The sequence below is a fragment of the Ischnura elegans genome, chromosome 8 (genome assembly GCF_921293095.1).
Source record: "Ischnura elegans chromosome 8, ioIscEleg1.1, whole genome shotgun sequence".
In the NCBI taxonomy this organism is placed as follows: domain Eukaryota; kingdom Metazoa; phylum Arthropoda; class Insecta; order Odonata; family Coenagrionidae; genus Ischnura; species Ischnura elegans.
In genome coordinates this window covers 87,005,245-87,029,848 of record NC_060253.1, presented here as the reverse complement: position 1 = coordinate 87,029,848, position 24,604 = coordinate 87,005,245, and the positions used below count along the sequence as shown (strand labels likewise).

General features: G+C 37.3%; 2 protein-coding genes across 5 annotated transcripts in view; both read left to right on the top strand.

The window, feature by feature from the left end:
* LOC124164545 (serine/arginine repetitive matrix protein 1-like) overlaps positions 1 to 16,311 on the top strand; it is a 50,703-nt gene extending 34,392 nt beyond the window's left edge. For 3 of the 4 annotated variants that reach the window (XM_046541914.1, XM_046541913.1, XM_046541910.1), the window contains 6 exons: positions 1,546 to 1,759; positions 6,236 to 6,334; positions 7,312 to 7,484; positions 11,230 to 11,396; positions 14,106 to 14,376; positions 15,224 to 16,311. In XM_046541914.1, the coding sequence (XP_046397870.1) occupies positions 1,546 to 1,759; positions 6,236 to 6,334; positions 7,312 to 7,484; positions 11,230 to 11,396; positions 14,106 to 14,376; positions 15,224 to 15,324 (1,025 nt within the window). In that variant the 3' untranslated portion in view covers positions 15,325 to 16,311. The remainder of the gene's footprint in view (positions 1 to 1,545; positions 1,760 to 6,235; positions 6,335 to 7,311; positions 7,485 to 11,229; positions 11,397 to 14,105; positions 14,377 to 15,223) is intronic. The other variant, XM_046541912.1, reaches the window with a different exon arrangement.
* Positions 16,312 to 22,344: 6,033 nt separating this feature from the next.
* Positions 22,345 to 24,604, top strand: part of LOC124163265 — a 454,892-nt gene continuing 452,632 nt past the window's right edge. The window contains exon 1 of the mRNA XM_046540052.1: positions 22,345 to 22,569. The gene's annotated coding sequence lies outside the window, so the exon portion shown is untranslated. The remainder of the gene's footprint in view (positions 22,570 to 24,604) is intronic.

The following is a 24,604-nucleotide window of genomic DNA, read 5'->3' as shown; positions in this document are numbered from 1 at the left end:
TTGATTTGACAACTTGGATTATGATGGCCTTCAATAAAGTATCATTGGTTCTGTTGAGGTGTTGTAATTTGTGAATTTTCGGATTACAGACGAAAAACCAACCTAATAAATTCATGAAGATGAACCCAAGCGTCACTATTAATTATGCATATCTCCTAAATTGTGCTCATCGGATGTTTTATCTTATTCTTTTCTTGAGATATGAAAATGGAAGGAGTGGATAACTTGTGAAACTGAACTTCGAAGTGAATTAATGAAGACAGGTTTAAAGTATGGTGATTAACCATGAATAATGAACCTATTAGCTATGTTTATTGTCGTATAAATATGGAATGTGAACAAAATTATTCACCTTGAACATATTATCTCTCCTAACCTTTAAACTTCAGATTTTTCAGTCTACAGAAGTTAGTTTTTACTTGAGGATAGAAAAGACTTTTGAAGGAAATAACTTCTTTTTATTTGGAAATACTTCATATTAAAAAAAAATATTTTGGTGAGGGATTTAATGCTTTGTCAAGCAGTGTTTTGGATTTCTTCAAGTGACTTTTTGGAACAGTGAGTGGCATTAATTGTGGACTCATTGCACTTATTTTCCCATTTGAACTGTGATAGTGTGTGCTTCCATTTCTTTTGTTTACAGTTTGTTTTTATATTCGTTAATGAATCAGTTTTATTTTTTGTCATTTGGGTAATGTATTAAGTTGTTTTAAAATTAATTTTTGTGTGTCAAAATAATACATTTTCCCACGAGGTTGATCAACAAAATCGTTTTCTCCTACGAAAAAAGTGAAACATTTAAATTTTCATCGACTTTATAGAGTTTAGATTTCATATGAACGTACTGGAATTTTATGAATTATTGGAGTTAATTTATCTCCGATCTTACCAGATTCAATTCAAGTTACAATTGACCTGTTTCAACATGTGTCACCTGATGCTTACATCTTGATTCATCGCAAGTTCTTGGTTTTAGCTTACATTGTCTAAAATATTTTTACTTTTAAGTCCTTCTGAACCTCTCTTTTTATTGATCTTCTAACGTTAACTGTCAATATATTTTTGAGAGTCTGTAACAGTAAATCTGTCAATACTACTCCGTAAAGATGTATTTTAGAGTTTTCGTGCATGATTCAATTCCCCAAAGAATTGCAGTTTTTGTCTTCATCTTATGGGTCACTAGTGTGATGATATTTTCCAATGCTTTTGCTTATTAATCCTTCAGCAATCAGGTTATTCCTTAGTTGATTATAAAGTGAACGAATAGGTGATTTCCTAGATATCATAGAATATAAAAGTTGGGAATGGATAATAGGTGTACACAGATTTTATTCCCCTGGGAGTAAAACATTTTTTTAAAAGTTATTCTACTTGGTGAAATGTCATATTAAATATTTTTTCTATGTTAAATTATGCATTTTCTTCCCTTTTAAATTTTTTTAGTATCTAGGTTGAATTTTCTTACATAGGCTGTGCAATGGCAGGTACTTGGATGACTTGATCAACCTCTGAAACCTCTCTTCACTTTTGTTTACGCTACCACAGGAGATGCACGCCTCGAGTCAATATCGCCGAACCCATTTCCGTCAGTGGAGAGGCAAGGACGAAGGGACAACGCAAGATCCTATAGTAATTTGTCCCCTTCCCCACCACCACGAATAGCGTCTAGTTATAGTGGTGGACGCTCGAGGGATTACGAGCAAGCTGGCACATCTCGTACACTTCCTAGCATGTCATCTCAGTCTCGCCACAAAGAAGGGTAATTTTTATTTTTTGGAGTATTGATTGTCTTGTGCGTACAACTTGTTTCATAGTCGAGGTATGGTTATCTTTTTAGTGATGAGTGAAATTTTTTATTCTATATGGTTGAATTTGTTGAGTGACTGGTTAGATAATCATAATTTGTGAGGGCAAAATTTGGATTTTTTTCCAAATCCATCGTCGGGGCTTGGTAAAAACAAAAAAAAAATTGAAAAGGTGCAGAAATGGCAAATTTTCAATGCAAACAAATACTGAGGTTGTTATTTTTATAAATGTACTGTATCTAATACTAGGAGTGTAGAAACTAAACTGAATTAGATGCTAAGGGAATTTATTTCACTGTTAAGAAAAGGTGACTGTTATGCTTAATTGTTTTCTTCTTTTGTTTTTGGTTGTACAGATTTAAGGTGTTAAAATTACAGTAAATTATTCTTCAACTATAAGGTGCTGAGAGGTCTTTGTGGCTCTCTGGAAACTGGATGATCAGTTATGTCAGGATATTTGCTGGATACTTACTTTTCTGGAACAAGGGTCATTCAGTAAGGATAAGAAAGGTTAAAAAAAATCATAATTGTTTAGTATTTTTATTTTTATATTCCAACGAAATATCCTCTCGGCTCTATGCATTTTTCTAAGTGTTTTTCTAAACTGCTTAAGCCATTCAAAAAGTAGGATTTTGGAAGCTGTATTTGGCCAGTGATGGGACTAACCTGAAGCACCGTTATGAAGCCCAAGAAACTGTGGATCATTATTAGGTGTCTGGGAAAGATATTATAGATTTACAAAACAATTTGGACATAATGGAAAAGCAGATAGTTGTTAACTTTTAATAGTGCGTATCTAGGAAAGTTATTTTCTTGGGCATAGCATAATTCTATCCAGAAGTGGGAATGGAAAACTTTGAATCTTACCTCGGCTCTGCAAGATTTTTTGTCGTGAAGCTGATGTTTTGGATAATTGAAGATATCCATCAAAAATTCTAGAATTTGGTTGAAGTGACTGATCATCAATTTTGGGTTTTTAGTGTTTGAAGTTTTAATGATTTGCCCAATTGGACATACCTTTTTCATTCCAATTCCTGTCTTTCAAAATGATTGCTAAAACTGGTAAAACAAGAGAAAAGGAATGGTGTCAGGAGAAAAAGAGCATACGAGGAAATAAGAAATGCGTATGGTTGAAGATCTTGCAAAATTACATCATATAAATTATCGCTGAAATCGAAGCTGAACTACAGTTGTTGAGGAATTAAACCATTTCGTACTTTTCATTTATTTTGAACTAAAATAGGCAGTTAGTTGTTTTCCTTAAGTTTGTTTTGGTTCAGTTATGATGTGAGGTATCTTTTTTTACCAATTTGGTTATCAGAATGTGTCCTGTACTTCATCTTTTACTTTCTCATTTATATGACTTTTCGGCTTCCATTTTTTCACATCTGCATTACTCGTGCAGATTATTATGAAATCAGGTCAAAAGTGTTAAGAACCAATTGGTTACCGAGCTAAGATCATCATAAATTTGTAAATCTTAGTGTGAAATACATGTGGAAGAAGGTAATCAAGACTGACTTCTGCATTTTCTTTTAGTTCTCACCTACTCTGTTGGATTTTGTTGACTCAAGTGTTTCTGACATTGCAGTCAGCGTCTTCGGGTCAAAACTGTTGACAACCAAAGCCAATAGACGAGGTGAAAACCCAAAGAAAATGCAGGCATCATCTGATTTACGCCATTAAAATCGTCAAACCAACAGTAATCAAGACTTGTTATGTACCTTTGATCAACTGTTTTACAACCTATGGCTCTTACTTCCCTTAGTTATTAAGCTCTTCATTTGGACATGTCAGATTAACCTCCAAATATCCTATCACCTCCTTTGTTTTTCTAGGGATGAGTCAATTCCAAATGTCGATTCTCGATTCCACTGATTCTCGGGCATGGAATCGGAATTAAGAATCGATCGCCTAAAGTTGATTCTGGTTCTATCGATTCCAGGAAGATAAATGTTTTGAGCATAGACTATAAGCTTGGGGCATAAAGGTCGCCACACACCTTAATGGCCGTGGTGTCAGTCTTGCCCTCGCTGAGGATACGCCTGGCACGTGGGTGCTGCGATGAACATACCTAAGCAGCCTCGGAAACATGAAAATGTAGGCAAGAGCGACGAACCCTGAAATGGCACGTGTTCATGAGCAACTCTCAGAAAATAAAAATTGGAAACCACGGGATCGGGAAGCAATGCATGCGTTTTTCGTTCTTTTATTAACCGCTGGTCACGGCAAATCAAATTATTGCGACTCTGAATCACCATCGGAGAATTCATCTGGACCACCAATTTTAATGTATAAAAGATCGAATTCTAAACTTTTTATTTTCAAATGATATTTGAAGTCTGATGATAATAAAAACGTGCATAGAGCGAGTTTTCCTGTGAAAAAATAGTTTCTTATAAATACACACAAAGAGCAGGTTTTTTAATGTAACTTTTTTTCATAAACTAACACACATCTGCATCAATAATAAAAATTTAGACACATTCGCGTTTGTATAGCCCAGTTTCATCAATGCAACCCTTGAGAAAGTTGCTACTTGCTTGGCAGCCTCCAGGCGGACTCGACAGGTTGCGTTCGGCCACCACTGCGCACCCGCCAGGCTGCTCTGGTATGTATGGACGCAATGTTGTTTAGCCACCGCGGCTATAGTTATTTTATTCCATCCAATTCTTAAATTTTTATGACAGCAATGCTACAGATAAATCAATATTCAACCTGTTAAAAGGAATAAGAATCGATGGAATTGGAATCGGGAATCGATTTGAAGGAATTGGAAACGGAATTGAAAAAAAGTGGAATCGACTCATCCCTAGTTTTTTCCTAGTTTATGTATCATAGGTTCCATTTGAATCAAAGACTTCCTGTGTGTTTTGTCCCTTGTTACCTAACCCAACTTCCCTTTTCCTTAATAGTTTATCCATTCTCTCAAATTATTATGCATTTCCTATTTATCATCTCACCTACATCATCCTCTCCCCACTGAAGTGATGGCTGGTTGTTCTATTCTCTTATTTAGACATAACATTCATTCTTAGATTACCCATGCTCTAATTGTGACTACAATCAACCCTTGATTACCCGCCTTTCAATAATGTTGGTTGTGGAATTCTTTTGTCTCTAAACAATTGTATTGTAGTAAACTGAATCTTGAATCTGAGTTTTTCAATGGGATTCAATTGAATCTGATGAGCTTTGCCCTATAGCTAATTATAGCAAATGATTCATAAGTATCATATGTTAAGGTAATTAGAGTGGCATCGGCTGAAATTAATTCTGTTAATTCATATGCACTTTTTGTTACTTTTTCATTTACTTTACTTTAAAATAAATAAAACTTTATGATTTTGTTTCTACAATCCTACCTGTCATTCAAAACGTTTCCACTTGTCAGTCAAAGGTAGATCAGGGAGCTTCCTCAGATACAATCTAAGCTAATGCACCAGTATCTGCAATCCATTCAGAGGATAATTATTCTTACTGCCATTTTACATATTTGGCCTTTTTTTTGCAAAGGTATATTTAGTGGTTAATTCAGTCAAAAATACAATTTTCCCTCTATTTTGCGGTGATCTTTTCTTTTGTTTAGTATTCGGTAGACTCCTAGGTGGGGATATATAATGTTCTGTAGAGAAGCCAGAATGGAGTTGTCTCAGTTTTTGTGGCTGGTTTTCCCATCTATCCTCTGTAAATATGTGCACATGCAGTATTAAAAAAAATAGTTTCTTATGTCAGTGTGAATTTTATTGTTGATTTTAATTCGTCTTTTATACAAGGCGGCGAAAAATTGTCACAAAATTTTAACCCTGAATAACTGATGCCAGTAGGAATCAAAATTACTAATGATGTTTAGGTCGAAAAATTTACCATTTTTAAACTACAGAAACTTTGAGCCAAGCATTGTAATTGGCCACGAGTTTGCCCTGTTACCAGATCCCTTGGATACATCGCGATCTCCGGCAAGCTAAGCATTCGAAGTCATGACTTGTCTAGAACATCCATAAACAGCAAACTTACAGCCAATTGGAGTGCTTGGCTTTAAGTTTCTATAAATGGTGTGTTTTTGACCTAAACATCATTGGTAATTTTGGTTCCGCCTGGCAGTAGCTATCTGGGGTTAGAATTTCGTGACACTATTTTTCTCCATTTTCATTTTTAGGGTAGTTTCATTCAGGATAGCCATTTTATTCTTGAAGCCACCATGTTCTATTTTGAAATTAAAAATATATTATTTTTACTTGATGTCCAAATGGTGATGTGTGTAAAATGTACGCCTTTGGATAGCTTGACAATTGTTGTCTCTGTATGGAATATCTTATGTAAAATTATGTTCCTTATAATGAAGAGAATTGTAAGCAAATAGATAAATTTTGATGCCAATTTTATTTACAACAACTTCACATGATCTCTATGGTTTTCACTTAACGTAGGAGACATGGTGAAGATCTTCGTTATGAGCTTGAGTTTCGGCGGCGTGATGAATCTTCCTATGAAAGGGGAAATCGAGAATTAAGGACTGATTCAGATGGGTATGTGCTCCATCAGAACTTAGCGTTGATGTTTTTTATGCAAAATAATTTTATGAATGATGACAATTCTCAGAGAAGTTCATTCATAGGTTCATTTTAGCTTCAATTCCCGGATAGATTGTATGTTTAAGGGTATAAATGTGAGAAGTTTGATTTTCTTTTGCTGATCGATATTGCTCTAGGCAAAGGTTTTTTCATCAAATGATTATATATCCCCTGTCTTTTTTTTCTTCCTGACCGTACTCTGTCCTCTCCTGAATCAAGTTCTCTTCAGTCACCCCCTTTGCCATTTGCTGGCCTCAGTGGCAGCGAGGGGTACAATCCTTGCTTGTCAAACCAGAAGTCAAAGGTTCAATGAACTCCCCCAGACCTCAAAATTTTTTAAAAATTTAAACCCATTTTACTTAATTTTATTAATATTACTTATAGAATTTTGTAAGGATTTATAAAATATCCATCAGAAAGTCATAGAACTCATTATTTATCCTAATTTTTCTCTGGGAGGGCCCCCACACCTCCTGCTTACCCTGGTGGGTATGCCACAACCCCAGACACCAACGCATTAGTTGTGCCTAAAACCTTCCCTTAGCCGTAATTCCTAGCTGTGCCCCAGATCCTCATCCTCTCTAGTTGACCAACTCACATTTCAGAGCTGTTGGCCTCCATCACTGTTTTTCCTTTTCAATTCTTTGTCTCCACAGCCCACCATTTTCCGTTTCCTCCTGTTATGGTTCAAAAGGAGATTGCGTTGTTACCATGGTCACCATACAAATTATTGAGTTAAAGTAGAAGCTAAGTTTGCTATTTCTTTTCAAACATGATGTGTTACCAAATTTTTGTATTGGTTCATGTTGCCATTCCAATGCATAATACCAATAATTTATTCATGATATTGGCCATTTGTATGCTCTATGAATTGAGGGATAGTAACCAACTTTTGTTTCAACTTTAAGTAAAGGCAGTGTGGTTTTTTTCAGGGCATCTAGTGATTTGCGCTTGAGGATCAATGAGAAACACACATCTGAACACCGTAATCTTAGTCATTACCATCGTGGAGAAGGCACGCCCATTATTCACTCAAAGATAGTGAGTCAGAGGGGTTACGTTGAGCACCAGCATGCTGAAGGACATCAAGAGTATAGGCAGAGAGGTAGGTTTCATTTCCTAACTTTCTAATCTAGCTCAAAATATGCTATGTACAGTGGAACTTGGTTATAACAGCATCGGCTGTAACGTCAACTCGGGTTTAACGTCACATTTTATACAGATCAGCCAAAATTGAACATTTTATATTGTACGAAAACCCGTTTATATCGTCAACGGATATTGCGACGCTCGGGTATAGCGTCAAAAATTTTGCTATTCTTAGGTTGCAAAAGTGGTAGTGTGATTGTATTATGTCCCAAAGTTCTTAAAAACCATGTGTAGAAACATCAAAAGCAAAAACAGGTCACAAGCTGGACGTTGAGCTGGTGACTGGATGCAACTCTTTTGTTTAATTGGTGTCTGGACATATTCCAATGTACGAGTAGATTTCAATAAACAGTGTTGTATATAGCGGAACATTTGCGTTTTTACTATGTCCTTTCACTCAGATTTAAGGCTGCTTTTTTATAACGTCACTCGAATATAACGTTAAAAATCTTCTGGTCCCTTTGATGACGTTATAACCAAGTTCCACTGTATTTGTTTTTGCAAAAAGTATTGTATGTCTGTCATCTTTAACCATATTGTCCTCAAAAGCCAAAAAAGCTTAGTAGAGGAAGATGATGCATTGGTATTTTGGCTGGTAGAACATTTGGCGTGAATTTTGGAGATCTGGGTTCGAATCTCAGTCAAGGCAAACTTTTTCCTCCATGGAGTTTTCACCTATTAAGTGCGCATGCAGGTGGCCCCGTAAAGGTATGATGGTGGCTGGTGGGAATTAATTTTCATGAATAATGCCAAGCAAACATTTTTAGGTTTAGAATCTGCATTTTACAATGGTAAATTTGCTGTTAGATTTGAAAACATTATGTCATGAAAAATGTTAAAAGCAATGATTATTACTCTAAAATTCAAAATCGCTTTGGGTTATCTGATCCAGTGTTGGTATGGTATTTTAGCATGGTGATACATATTGAGTTTCTATTTGACAATAGTTCTGATATTGTTTTTTTGGGGTGACATAGTTAAAAATTATGTTAATTATGAATAGCAATATGTCCAATAGGGTGGTTTCCTTCATCAAAGAAAACGAAAGGCATTGATTGCGATCCGTTACCCACCATTAGTGTATTCATAATATACAAATTATTTTGTTTTAGAAATACCGGGTTAGACGAATGGCAATGGTCCATTTTTATCCTCATTTGAAAAGGGCCAGATTGGCGCCCATGCGATGCCACTCCACGTGACGTCACAGGGACCTAGTTTCTATACGAGAAGATAGGAGTTATACATCGTCTGAGGTTACCAATGCATGCATGAGGCGCAGAGCTCAGGGAAACATGTCTTAACAATCACTTATTAAAACTGGCTAAGGTCGGAAAGTTTTCCTCGTTTGATAAGTTATTAATAATCCTTATTTAAGCCAAGCGCTACCAGCCAGCAGGGTACTAGGCTAGCCGCTAGCAGCCTGCGTCGTATCAGCGCTAAGTCTCGCCTCAAGGTCACCTCGCAGGGCGGGAGGGGGAACCAGAAATACGTCACGCGGAGAGACTTCCCGACATTCATACTCAAGCGTCGCGTTTTCGCTTGCTTGAAAATTTTCACTTTTCATTTAATCGCGAAAAATAGATATCGTCATCTAAAAATCTAAAAGCGTGAAATACGTACTCCAGGAGTAATAATCTTTCGATTTAGGCAATAAAAAAATAATAGGAAACCACCCTTGTATTGTATCATGTTGGCTAAAAATTCCTTCAGATAGCTTGGTGGCTCCCTTATGTGATTTAATATTTGGAGTAACCTTAAGATTCCCTATTATCTCTTGTGAATGTGGTAATGTATTTTTGAAGAGAAGAAATACATGGATAGATGAAAAATTTAGAAACATGTATCCCTTATCTAACACTGCCAAAAACATGTTAATTTCCCTATTCACTGCAGTGCTAGCAATTAATAGGGTTGTTAAAGCCTACCAGAACGGTCTCAAAAAACGAATGGATATCACTTCTGATATAATTTCATTTTGATTGGGATGAATTACAGATGCGTTGAAAAAGTAATGGTGGAATTATTAGCAATTAAAATTCGAACAATTTCAACGCCGCCAAAAACGGTCCGCCATCTTGAAATAGAGGTGATGACGTAGAAAGCCTGTACGCCTGGCCTGGCTGGCCTGTACCACAGTCTAAACATGTATGTTGAGACTGTGTGACATATGTTTAGACTGTGCCTGTACCCTCGATGCCAAGCTGAGCACTCTGCATGCCGACTGGACATTGACCAAGGTTATTCCTTATTTTGAAATGGCCTATGTTGTGCATGAAACTTCCGGATGGATCAAGGTGACATAAAATCCATTCTTCAAGTTAGGCAGGCAACGTATGTAGCGTTGACAGAAATTGAAAGTTTAGTATAGCTGCATTTGCAAGGAAACTACGTGCAGTGAACTTTCATTGTGCCTCTAGTGCAAGTGAACACAATTTGTGCCCTTAATGTACCCCTAAGTGAATGATTGCATATAGATGATGAAGTAAAGAGTGAAGCGACAAGTGAAGTGAGTTGTGAATGTAACATCTTCGACGAAATTATTTATTTCTTCCATGCTGGTTCAATCAACCCTATACATTTCGATCTAAGGTATCTAACTATTGCGAAGGGGATATGTTTCATATTTGAGCTAGTTGTACTTTAGGGATACTTCGAACGCATATTACTTTTCATTCGTTTGTTCGCTTCTAAGTTCTATTTGATTTTATTACCTATTGCCAATTCATTTTGAGCATTCCCCAGTGTTTACATTTCACGAATTTCGTTGCGCTGTTGTTTGTTTTTGTTTTGGTCATATTTTGGTTACGGTAAGAGTGAAAGTGAAATTCGATGTTTTTTGATGTTACAATAACTGGTTTAGCTAGTTTAATAATTTGTTTCAGCCTATTCATTTCATTGTCTTCGCAATGTCAATGTGAAATAACGTAAACTGATTCTAAGTCGTTAGTGATGAGTGGGAAGTGAGGTGTGGAGAATCCTTTCGAACTTCAAGGAGTGCAAATTCTTTTAGTGTGTGCAGAGTGATTGGAAAACCGATTGTCATGTTTTATTAGTGTTACATAATAGTGTTTTATATTTATTGTGAGCCAAGTTTTTCATTGAATCAGTTGATTTGGAAAATACTGATTATAAGTATCAAAAAGACAGCTCGTGAATTGTTTGTGTTGTAGATCTATTTGTGATATGATGAGCAATAAATATGTACAAGTAAGGGTAATTTTGCTTATTATTACTCTTATTAAAGGATAAATTTGGATTTTCTTTAAACACTGATCTGGCGGCAGACGCTGGAGATCTTTAAAAAAAGTGGAATAACCCTGCTGAGCCACTTAAACAACACTGCAGTAGGGCATCTACAGGCTTGTGACGTCACACATCAATTTAAGATGGAAGTAGGGCTTTTTAGCGTAACGTAAAATTTGTCACTGTTTAAAGCCTTCTCTAAACATGTACAATGAAGAAAATAGCATAATATAATTGTCATTGCCCCTTCTAAAGCACGATCTTTCGATTTCTTAAATAAAAAAAAATATGGTGAACAACCCTATTGTGGACACTGTTATGATATTTTTATTAAATATCTTTAATTAATTACTGATGAAAAATAAGTGATCTTGCTTGCATAGGAATGAAATTTTTTAAAGAGCTTAGCTCTCTGTAGTTATAATTAATGAATGCTTTCTCTTTTGTTAATGAAGGGTTTGAGCGTGGTGATGGCCATAGTGCAGTTGTTCCGTCCCAGCATGCAATGGAGTCAGAAGATTATCAGTCCCGGAGTGGTTTTAGGAACAAAAGTAGCTCCTCATCAATCCCAAGTTGGGATGGTAATCCTGAATATGTTCCTAAAGGAAGAGCATATTATGAGGTAACTATACTAAATCAAGGGTCTCGTAGGGGTATTAATTTTATATTAATTTTATAATTAATTAGTATTATAATAAAATTAGTATGTAATGAGTTAGGAACCAATTCACTCGATAAATTGTTGGAATTACAATCCTATATCAAAATAAATAGCTTCAATTGTAAATGTGACAAATTGAAAACACCTTTAATTCAAATCTTGTTTACAATGACATTGCATTATCATCGGGTATCAAATGTCTCATTGAATTTTATTTGATTATAGCCATGATTACATGCAGTGAAATATCAGAGAAAACCATCAAATAAGTTTTTGTTCAAGTTTCCAGTCTAATCTTCGGGAAAGAACCGTATCTTTCATAAATAAATTTTTATTGTTTGAATGATCATTTAAACAATTTATGTAGAGATTTACAGCGCAATTTGGTTATTACAGCCATATCTGCAACATCAACACATATATAGCTTCATTTGTTTCTTAGTCCCGCCAAACTTAAAGTGTAAGCAATGATGAATCCTTGGATTTATCGTCATTAGATTCCAAAGGCATGTGTATAACGACAACAAAATTCAGCTCCAAGCAACAAAGTAGCCTTTGTAAAAATTACTAAAATTGATGACGTTTGCGACATAATGCAGTACAGACGTATTCATCAGTCACGCACAAGTCTATTTTTGGATGCGGCCTTCCACCGGTATTTTTATGGATTTTTATTAGCATACTGTTTTGTACTTTTATTTAAACATTATACTGTACTCTTTGCATAAGAGCACCTCATTTTGATGACTTTTTACTAGAGATGTGCGAATAGTATCCGCGAATACTCGAATACCTCGAATATTAGAAAGTATTCGATATTCGAGGTTTCGAATAGTTATGCGAAAAGTACCGCCTCGAATACCTCGAATACTTTGAATTTCGCGTCATACACTGTCGCACGTACGTCGTTGGTAGTTGACTCGGAAAAAATGTAGATATCTGTAGTCATTTAGTGCTCGCAGCGCCGTTTTACGCAAGTTGACGAATTACATCAAATTCGTGGATTCGCGGTGAAAAGAGTTCGACGAGGGGAACCGAAAATGGTCGGGTGAAAAAATCCGAAAATCCCCGATTCCCCCCACCAGGAGAACCTCAGTGCCGTGGGATAGCAACCTTAGGGCATTTCCCACGATCCGCTATCCCCCTCCATTCAGCACTCTTCTCCGAAATCAAACAAAAGGTCCCAGCTCGCGCAGGGATCGCATTACAAAGACCCCTGCTTCGAAAAAAATATCGAGTTACGAGAACAATAAAAACGTGTTTCACGCCCTCCCCCCTTTTCTCACCCACTGACCTTTTTCTGGCTACCTGATTCGAAGTTCCCCATTTCTGGAGGTCAACTGCTGTGTGAGTACCGCGGGATACTTACATTAGCGCATTTCCCAAGATCCGGTATCCCTCTCCATTCAGCACTAGCCCCCCTCTGAGGCTTTTCTCTTCTTCGAAAAAAAAGGTCACAGCTCGCGCAGGGATCATATTACGAAGGCCTTGGCTTCGAAAAAAATACCTAGTTACACGAGAACAATAGAAAAGTGTTTCGTGCCCTCCCTTTTCTCCCCCACTGGCCTTTTTTTTCCTACCAGCTTCGAAGTTCCCCATTTCTGTGGAGGTCAACCGCTGCATGAGTCATCTATTAGCACAAAAGGTGTCTAAGAATGACTTTTGTCAATTGATGTTACACCTTTATTGAATTGAAATATTAGTAATGTGCGCGTAATTTCAAAAAGAATAAGACCAAACACGACGTATTTCTGAGTTTATTTAAGCATTTTGCGCAAAGAAATAAGTGTCAAAATACGATGGAGACTTAGCATTCTGGCGAAACACGATATGAGCAGCAAAGCATCTCCGAAGTTGATGAGGTATTTTTTTCCGAAAACATATATCAAGTTACAATTTATGAGTGGTGCTATAAATCTTTATTGTTACAGTCACAGACGAAGGGATATTTTCTCAGAATATTTGTTTTCTCCCTGATAGCAATTCCAATTCATCTTCTTATCTCGTGAGAACTCCGAAAGATGGACTGAAAATAATTGAAGAAAATCCGGTGGAAAAGAGCTTGTATTTTGCAAAATGCCTCAGATTGTCAGCTAGCACTTGGCAGCAGGAGTGGGGGCAAAGCGATGTTAGTTGAATTAATTATATGCCCAATTGTTTCCATAAAATTAAAATATTCATTAATCAGCTAAATTCCTGTTCGAATCATTTAAAGGAAATCAAAATTACTCCCCAAAATCTTGTGTTGCCTGCTGCATGGGCAACCGAGTCAAATAATCCAGCATTCATCATTTAGTATTCGAGGTATTTGAAATTCGAGGTATTCGAATATTCGAACAATGATTTAATATTCGAATTCGATATTCGAATTCGAGAAATCTGCTATTCGACCCATCTCTACTTTTTACACAAAATACCATAGCACTATTACTCTTGAATTTAGTTGTATTTGTGCTAATAATCTCGTTGAGGTATGTATGTCATGGAAATCGTAACTTTTTGTTTCTCCTGTGTTATTGATTAATTAGTTAAATATCTATTTATGTCACTCTGATATAGCAGCAATAGTTGTGTGGTCCCTTTAATGACGTAATAGCCAAGTTATGGTATTGTGGTTAATAAAATTTTCTTGCATTGAAAATTTTATTTTTTCCTCTTTTATTCCTGTAGCACGATAACCGTGATGAGGAGTGGGTTCGAATGGGTGCAAGTGGTGGTCCCAGAAGAAGCAGAGGGGGGCGATTTGCTGGTGGAATAGGCGGAAGGGGCAGGGCTTTCAGGGGAGGATACCACCCCAGGGGGAGGGGCAGAGGAAGGGGTAATCCCCGGGGATACTTTGGAGGGCCCGGTCGGCCGAACAGAGGGTACGTGAGGGGAGGCGGTATCAGGAGAGCTGTAGCCCGTGGTGCGGCTGGTATGGGTGGCAGCAGCAGCTATTCACGTAAGTTCCTTTGGTTTTGTTTATCTTGATCATCCAATAAATGAAGTGGTGTTAGTACACATGAAGGGTTGATGCCTATATTCAGGGTTTGTATTTCACTTAATGCTGGAATGACAGAGTGAGCCATTTTGTCTATGGCATGCCAAACGCCTGGCTACGCTATCATGTACCCCTTGGATGTACACAACAAACCAGTCGGGGGTACGTGATGAACTAGTCGGGGGTACAAGACGAACCAGTCAGGGGTATGCTGAAAATAATTGGTAATGGCAGACATCTGGAACTGTGTATTTCTTAACCGGGAAATATGTATAAAAAAAAATGTGCTCCTTACGTTTTTGGAGGTACAATATTAGTTTTATTCATATAGAGGGGTATGGGAGGACAAAAAGGTTGGGAACCGCTGTTTTAGGAAAAATATCATTTATTTACTGAAAACATTCACTCGGCAGATACCTGACTGCACTAACCTCCTGATGATGCTATAAGCGAAACCAGTCGTATAATAAATATAAAATTGTGGTAACCTAAAGATCTTTAAAGTGGATGAAAAGTCACAAAAGGTTAAATTTATTGAAAGAAATTGGTTAATAGAGGGAAGAAACAAATTTCACTGGCTCATTCCGTTGTTCTAGTGTTAAGAAAGGTTTTGGTCATATTGCTATGAAATTTAGACAAAGTAATTTTTTGTTGGTAAAATATTATTTCTGGCGATTGTGTAGTTACTTTTAAAGTTTCTCTTTTATAATTTCCTCTCTCTGTCTTTTATTTTTTTAAGGTTTTCCAGTAATAATTTTTAAACTAAGAAGAATAATTACTCATTTTCATGTTTTTGTTAATGTTACAGGTGGTAAGGCAACCTCGCCAAGCTTATGGAAGCATGATATGTTTGAGAACCTCTCTTCAGACGAGAACAGACCCACTAGTACAAGTGAGGCAAAACTATAGTTTTTTTAAAAAAAAAAAAACCTTTCCTACCAAGATTTCTGCTGTTTGACTGTTGAGAATTATTTTTATTTTGAATGCTGAGAGATTAGCATTACAGGTTGTCTCGCAAGTGGGACTTTTTTTTTCCCTGATTAGGGAAGTTAAATGAATTGTGATTTTTTTTCTTGTCATCTCTTTTGCTATCACTTTGAATTAAGTTGCTAAATTATTACTGAATTTTGAAGTATTTGGTTTCCAAATTAATATTTTTTGGAAGAATTTGGCTGTGCTTTAAATTATTACCCTTTCTGATTAATCCTCAAAATTTTGTTTGTCCAGTATTCTGTTAAAGTGTATTTCTGTGTGTGTGTTCAACATGTAAATATGTTTCTACTTGTCTTATATGATAGATATAACTTGTTATACCCAAAGAAAATTCGTATAGTCATTTTCGAGCTGTTATTTTTGTAAGAGGAATTGTATGTTGCATATCATGCACATGATATGCAGCATTCTTCGTTTTATTTCCATTTTTTCAATGGATGTACATTATTTTTTAACATGGAGGTGGCAATCAGTTTTGGTTGCAAGTGGAACAAAACTAAATAATTCATAGTTTCATCTATGAAAAGCATAAGGAATCACGATATATTCCATTATGGGCTCATCGGTGACAAGATGAATTTCATTGTCATATGGAAAATCAATGTCTTTTCATGATGAGCCATCAGTTTAAATGTTCCTTGTATATTTGTAATTGATTCCATGTTTTATAATTCTTCTCCTTTTGTGGTGAGGAATTATTTTTTTATGACTGGTACAAAAGTGTTTTATGTGTTCCTATGACATTGTGTAAGCATTTTATTTGAGTTATCTTTTGTTTATTAATGACCACACCTCAACTTTGTATCTATTGTGTCTGTTTTGTGCTTCAGTAAAACTAAGCACTAATATATCTCAGTGGTCAGTGTAGAATAATTTCATTTAATAAAAAAATTTGTAAATAAATTTAGTGAATTTCTTACATTTCTTTCTTGGCCAAAAATGCATATGTACATGGTTCTATCACTTTAAATAGTATGTAGACACCCATAAGTCCCACTTCACTGATGGGGCCGGGTCAGTAAAATCTTAGAAGGTTGGCACATGAAGCAACCTGCATCCTTTGCCTTCACGGCACCGAGAGCCGATGGGGACGGATACGGACACAACTGAGCTACTGATGCCGGAGTCAAAATCCAGGTAAAAGTGCCCTATCGGAATTAAGATAGCGGACGGAATGCACTGAGGAAGCTCGCGTCCACGAGAAATTTGGGCCCTCAGAGTGTTTTCTTTCGGAATCCCTATCTAATATATACTGCATAAAAAAATATGATTACTTTGGACTCCAACCCTCCCAGAACTTCACTGCAACTAACGTGCACAGAATAGACCCCCTTAGCTACGGATGCATGTATTAATGAAGCATAAACAATAAGTCCAAATATGAATCTAAAGATATGGTCAAAGTAGGTCTAAAAGTAAACTAAGACAAAACAAAATACATGAAAATAAGCAGAAATGATGATGAAGAGACTTCTCTATCAGCATTTCATAACACAAAGAAGCTATTTCGGCTTCCAGCCAGGTGGTCTCTCTCCATTCTTAGAACTCTAGTCGAGTGCCATCTTCAGGGCTGTCAGGGCCTCTCAATAGCATCTTTGCTTGGTCTTTTAGGCCTTCCTTGTTTTCTGGTACTTCTGCTACATCATCTGCAAAAGCTAGCAGGTTTATCTTTTCTTGAATTTTAGCTCCACCAGGTGTACTACTAGTTTTATTCAGGGCCTCTTTGAGTGCTATATTGAAGAGGAGAGGATTGGGGAAATGTATCTCCCTGTCTCACACCTGAATTTATTTTACACATTTCTCCGCGGGCCCAAGGACATCATTCCTCAAGAACTGTATGAGGGGGTATATAAGGTGCCCTGCTCCTGCAGAAAATCCTACATAGGGGAAACTTGCCGCTCCATGCATGTGAGGATTAAAGGGCGATCAAGAACAAACAGTTTCAGCTCTCTGCCATCGCCGAACTTGCATGGTTGGAACCTGGCCACGACATCAAATTTGAGGAGAAGAAACTTTTAGTTAAAGAGTGCCGATACTTCACTAGACAAATCAGGGAAGCAATAGAAGTTCAAAAAACACCTTTGAATTTCAATAGAAAAGATGGATACTTCCTTCACAGTGCCTGGAAAAGTGATCAAAGAGAGCCAATCAGAGAGAAGCACCCAGTCAGACAGCCAATCACAGTGCAGCTCCCATCCAGCCTACAGTATATAAGCGAGGCAGAAACCAACAGCCGACACCTTCGACCTGAAGATGCTGGCAGGATAGCCAGCGAAACTGTTGTCCACAAACAAGCTGACGCGGAAGAAAACCCTGAAGATATGCAGAGATCAAACCATCGCCGCGGAAACCTACGTTCTAACACATTTCTATGTACTCTCTTCCCACTTTACTTTGCCTTTAGATTTTGGCGAGTTCAACAAGTTGTAGAGGTATTCCAACATTCTTCAACCTTCACACCATCTTTCTCTGTTTTTTGAGTTGTATATGCTCTACTAAGCTCTAATAAAAAAGACAAAGAGATCTTTAACCCATTTTTATACGTTTTGCACGCTGGTTGCGGCATTTACCCAAAATTTTTATTGATACTTGGATATCTTGCACTTGGGGACTTACCCTCATCGTTGGGATCGCCAAGGGATTCTACTCTACCAGACTAACCTTCGTGGCACGGGGTTCCTTTTTCACAGGGGGTCTCTTCTGCACTGGCTTGCGGCTAATATCGTGAACTCCGGCTGCCCAAGGGTTAATATATTCCCAGTATTTACAATTAGAAGCTAGCTTTTTCAGGATAATTATTTGATCAGTTATAGATGTGTTTTTAATTAACCCCGTGGATGGGCGTATCCAGTAGGGGGCAGTAAAGGGCAGCTGCCCCCCAGCCTCCCAAGAAGCAAAAATTATTTTGATTCAAAACGAAAGTTTTGAACAAAATTTTCATTTGAAGAAAAATGATATATACAAGATATATATATATACATTTTCTATTGCTGGCAATCTCCTCCCTTGTACCCCCGCTAACTTCCACTCCTTCTCAGCTAACCCAAAGGGACTCCTCACCCCCGCCTTTTTTCCTGCGTCGCTACTTACTCCTCTCACTTTCAAAAGACACGCGGCCTCTTTTTACCCTAAACTTTACCCCCCCCTTTTTTCACTCTTCTCAACACCCCCTCCTCCTGTTTTGCTATGGTCTTCCCCACGTGTCGTCATTTTACAGTTATGACCAGAACCCTCCCTCCAACGTGGGTTCTCCACATCTCGTAGTTGTATCTTTCCCCATTGTCTCTACTCTGTACACCCGTTCCCACCCCCCCCCATCCTCAAAGATGTCAAATCCTCTCCTACTCCAATACTCTCCTTTCTCAAGGGTATAAAAGGGATCTTCACATGTGTTCAAGCGTCTTGTACCAGATGATGGCTCAGTGAGCCGAAACGCGTTGTACGCATTAAAAATTCTTGTGGAAAAGTGCTACGATCTTTCATTTACTTAAATATGTCTAACTTCCACCAATTGAAGCCTGAATCTGTTGAACTTATATATACAAGACATGGAATAAAAATAAAAATCATCATTTTTTCAAGAAAATAATTTTAAAATTTAACCGAGTGCTGCCATATTTTTTTTACATTTTGGTTTCATTAACCTTTTCTGTGGTAAATGTTACATCTTGAACAACCATGGCTTATCCCCCTCTAGTTTTGATTCTGGGTATACCCTTGACCCCACATGATGGTCCCCTATCTTTTCCTCTGCGTACTTGATTTTTAACCCAATTTCAAAGATCTCATGTAGAAAGTTAAATTAGGTAGAAAAGCATAAAGGTATGTGCAAAAAACAAAGATACATGTCATAAATCCTTTGAGTGTGAGAATGTTTTTGTGCGTTTTGTACGATGACTGCGGTTTAACCTAAAAAATTTATTGTTACTTGGATATTTTGCACTTGGACATTTTCCCTCACCATTAGGATTTCTAAGGGGCCTAGAACTACCTCACCAGTCCTTGTAACAAGGGGTGCATCATGCACAGAGGGTCTTTTCAGCTAAATTTGTGCACTACTGCAGCCCAAGGGTTATAAATGCGGGATTTAACCAACTCAACAATTAATTTTTTTTTAAGAGGTAGCACTTCCACTAAAGAGCTCAACATGGGTTTTGATGGTTTAATGATGTGTGTGAAAGTCTAAATCTTGATACTGTTTAATGGATACTGTTTGATGGAAAAATCATAATTTGAATCATAAGGACTTTCATTTATCTAGTTGTTTGGTTATGGATATGAAGGAAATGTGAGAAACTTCCTATTCTATCAAGCCACAATGTTTATAAAAAGAGCTATTTATGAGAATCTATTCGAAAATGATCGCTTTTTTTGGTATTAGAATAAATTTTAGGTGGACATGAGATGGTACAAAGAGCATAGCATATATAAGTAATTAATTAACTGAAGTCAGATTTTGTTTATTCGATTCTAATGAAATCTTTGGTAAAAGCCTATCTGCAATCAATATTGTAGATTATAAGGATATTAAAAAAAATCAAGGCCACGTTAAAAGCAATGCTGAATGCATACAAAGTTAATTAACTGAGGAGTCCACAGATATATACAATAGATTGGCAATGGGAGTGGGGGGGGTGAAGCCATGCCTTTCTGCTGGCGGCCATGTTGCTTTCACCGACCTATGCGTTTGCGTAAGTAGGGAACTGGAGGAAAATTACATTGTGAAAGATAATGGCGCATTGATTAAGGCTATGAACTATAGAAAACGTTGTCATTTTCGTTTAAGATGTATCCAATTAAAAAGAAAGGGACCGATCTTGACACTTACGTGGTAAATTAACCAATCTTTGAGCGGAACATAACCGTGACGAAGTTATGAAATTGGTAATATAAGCTGAGCTAAGATTAATACTAATTCGGTTCCTGCTCAATATTATGGAATTGGAATCCATATGCATGAGTTATCTCGAAAAAAAATATTGTGTCCCAAATGTAGAAGGGGCGTAGCAGATGGGGAAAATGGTTAACTACGTCGTCTGCTAGTGTAGGAAGGTAGCCTACAATCGTGAATACATGGTATTGTTCACCCTTATATTTACCAGCGACATTGTCACACTATTCAAACAAAATAATTCGAAAATTCCAAAGGTTTGATGCTTCCACTTATTGTATTTTTGTTGTCAAAGAGTTGTTGCTCAGTTAGAGTTGTCAATTAGACGAAAAACGTAGAAGCAATGCTACCTAACCTTTCACTGCCATAAGTAATCGGGCCAAAAATATTACGTAATTAAATTTGATTCAACCTATTTAAACCCATTATGATCTAACTTTCTGAGCAAGGCATGCTGCTTGGTGCTGTAAAATGCTTTTCTGAGGTCGTAAAGAGTCAATGCGATTGAATTCCTATCCTTAAGCTTCAGAAATATAATTTACATTATTTTATATAGGCAGTGTTTTGGATTTCCCCTCACGATCACCCAATAGCGAACTTGAAAAGAAGTTATTGGCTTAAAAAACTCAACGATTTGATCCATGATCATCAATAATCAGTTTCATGTTGTTATAATATTCGAAGGGGAAGCAGACTATAATATAAATCTTACATCATGAGGGGGTACGTTTTTAATTAGAATTTCTATCTTACCGGGATAAGTGATTATAACAGACACCATGTTCTATATAGAAGCCACAAAATGATCAAATACCTGATAAGTGCTACATGGAAAGGTTGAATTATAATGAATGTGACCGCGTCATTTCACCGCGAGCACATGCAAACCATTATTTAAGCGATCGGTTTCTCGGAATTTCACTCAATAGATATTAACAAAGTCAAAACTTATGCTTTTGAAAGAAATTCGTTAAGTTTCCAGATAGAGTTAAAGGTGCATAATACACGCTCTACATATCTAAATAAATAATAATACTACAACGGAAATAAAATTCCGATACAATGTAATAATGCAACAGCGGAAAGTATATGACATAATGGAAACTGGAGAAAGTCTTTTCTTGGTAAACACAGAAAACACAACTGAAAACATCATGATGATTCCGTCATCAAAACACAGACACCGAGACAGAGAATGCACATGTTATTAATTACCGATCCTAGAGATATGAAGCTACTGCATTTGAAATGATATCGCTTTCAGAAACTCCGGTAAATATCCGCTTCCGTCACACACCTTTAGAATTTGTTTTGGAGAGCAATTTGCAATTCAGCAAAAATAACGTGTCACAGTTTCATGATGCTATTTCTACAACTATGTGAATTTTGCCAACAATAAATTTAAAAAGGTAGAGCATAACCTGCACTTCACGTGATATAAATTTCGTGGCGATACGTACAAAAAAAAGGCTTTGGAAAATATTTTCATGCTCTGTGAGATGGAAGCGGAGACATTACTGAACGCAAACCATGCTTTCCTTATATCTATTATTTACGCGTGTAGAGACACATTTTCGCCCCCAGGAAAATTTCCCCTCGTAGTATACTTAAATTTGCACCCCCACATAACGCAGTGGTTCACCATTCTTCTTTTAAAAAGCTCCAAAAGCAGGAAAAGTAGCCTCTCAAATACACGTATGTTAATGACACATGAGCAACGGTCGGTGAAAGCAAGATGGCTAGTTGCGCAAAATTCTTCTGCCGGCCGGCTTCAGCGCCACCGTGAGGAAAACATAGGCACTGCCAATCTATTGTATATATCTGTGGAGGAGTCAATGCGGTCGAACATTCGATAGCTCTTTTCCAATTCAAATTTGTCGAAGACAACGCGCCAAAAGTGTAGAAGCTCCTTCTGCTTGGAACTAATTCGATACTCGGCTCACGCATGCGCGGTAATAAGGATTTTGAAGGAGGTTTCCATTGACGCTCACCGGGTATTGACCCTCATAGTTCCAGTAGTATGGTGTAGGGGTCTCGTGTGTAGTCGATTTGTGTGTTGGTGTGAGTTGGTGTGAGTTCGCGCGCGAGAGCATGTGAGGAATGTTATTTCTTTGAGCGGAGAACATAATTGTTGTTTTCTAATGATTCAAGTGCATTTTAAGTGTGCTCAAGATCCTAGTGTGAGGCTTATCTGCTATCTTCTGTGTGCCATTCAGAATTCTTCTGGTTTTTTCATTTGACGGAATTTCTGGCGCCGAAATCATCTCAAGGTAAGAATACCGGAGCATGTTTTATTAAATGTACAGTCTACACATGAAGGTCTGATCTATGATTCATTCTCATGCTCTATAGTCTGAATATATGGAACTGAAATATGTGTTGGTCACGGTAGAAATTCCATCTTCCTTTTTCTTCATTCGGTTTGAATTCGGCGTCGTAACCATGTTTTGTTTTGACTGAAGCGTGTGGTAGTGTGTTTGTTTACCTTCATTACCACGGGGCATCAAGGTGTCAGTGAAGTATTTTAACGCTCGTAATACATTACTGTAGTCCTATATGTGCCATATATTATCGTTGTTAGTTATTTATTTTCTCACTCTTTCGTTGTTACTTACTGTTTGGAAGAATCGGGAATAATGCTACTATCCGGTCCCCGTGTTGTCGCCTATTGTTTGTGCCATTTAGCATCATTATTAGTGGTTTCCGTGTAAATAATGACTGCCTGCTGAAGTGTCTTTGTTTTGCTTCTTTTCGCGTGAATGTTCTCTGATGTAAATCGGCCTCCTCCTGAGTCCCTCATTCTCGCAACATGAAACAATTTTCCGAGTTGATGCTGCTAGGTTTTATTTCTAGTCTGTTCGCTTCAGTCTCCTTTTTAAATTTAACTGTCTTGTGTAAAATTATGGCAATTTTGGTATGATCAAGTATGATTGCCATTTATCAAACTTTCTACCTTCAACAGTGGGCGGAAAATATCGTCATTTAAGAGGCGATTCAGGCAGACATGCCTTAATATTTTAATTTTATTATCATATGACGCAGTGATAGCATGGACTCTCTTTTGTTTAAATTGTTAAGTTTCTAAGAGCTACATTGTCCTCGGTTTGTGCTTTCTCGTACATTCCCTAACTGGGCAATTTCTATCAGATAGGGTTTGGCGTTGTAGGTTATTTTTATTTTTGCCTAAATTGGCATTAAAATTGATGCTTTGAGGTGTGATTTGGTGAAATTGCTTCATTTTAAATAAAAAAACTTTGTAAATTTCACATGTGATTACAATAGCGAACAGTTTCGTCGCTTTGCGACATCGTCAGGAAAGTTTAGATTAGATTGCCATTCATGGTGCATAATTGCATTAATAGAATTTCGTTTCCGCGCCACATTATTGCGATTATATGATTACCATAACATCAAGAACGTGTTGTTTACCTAAGTCTATATAATCAGCGATTTTTCGTGCTGCTATGATAACAGTGAACTTACATTAGAATCTGCGTCAACTTGAAAAAAATCGTAAATAGAGTAGGTAATGGCCCTTTCCATCTCCGAATATTTGCACAGGATCTTTTGGGTCTTGAATTAGGGTGTTCGCTTTTAATTCACGGGATAGCCAAACACATTAGTTACGTATGCACCTTCATCAACGCTCGATCAGCGTTAATTACGTAACTAGGCGTGAGACAGACGGCCACAATAAATGTATTTGGCTGCAGCAAGGGCATTGATGAACGAATGTCTTGCTGTATCCTGTTACAAGATAGTGGTAGCAATCACTAATTGTCCCCCTGCTGCCTATCGACGACATTCTATGTTTTCCTGTGGAGCTTAGCGACCAGACAATATACTATTCTGTTCCAATTTTGTGCTGATGCCACACGTCTTTGTAGGTATTTCTCGTTGGTATATATTTCATGTGAGCAACCGGACAGCTAACCAGTGGGCGATTTTGATGTATTTGTTTGTTCGTGAATGCTCAGGTGGCCCTCCTGCTTACCAAACAAGAATTCTGCTAATGCTGCTTCTGGCCCCTCCGAAACTGACGCTAGAGGTTTCACATCCCCGGAATGCTACTCGGCATTTCTAGTTCCGCCTGGGGGACGCGGCGGATAAATTTTATTCCATCGACGAAAAAAACTTACAACTGCAGTAGTTTTGATACCTTTCTTTCTTTCGCGGTATGCATCGCCTTGGAAAAAAATAATGCTTAAGTGATAACAAGGAATTCGGACGGCTGAAGAACTGACTTCATTATGCAGGTCGGCTTTGAGGGGGATTGTGTATTTCATCCTACTGCTCCAATGGCAC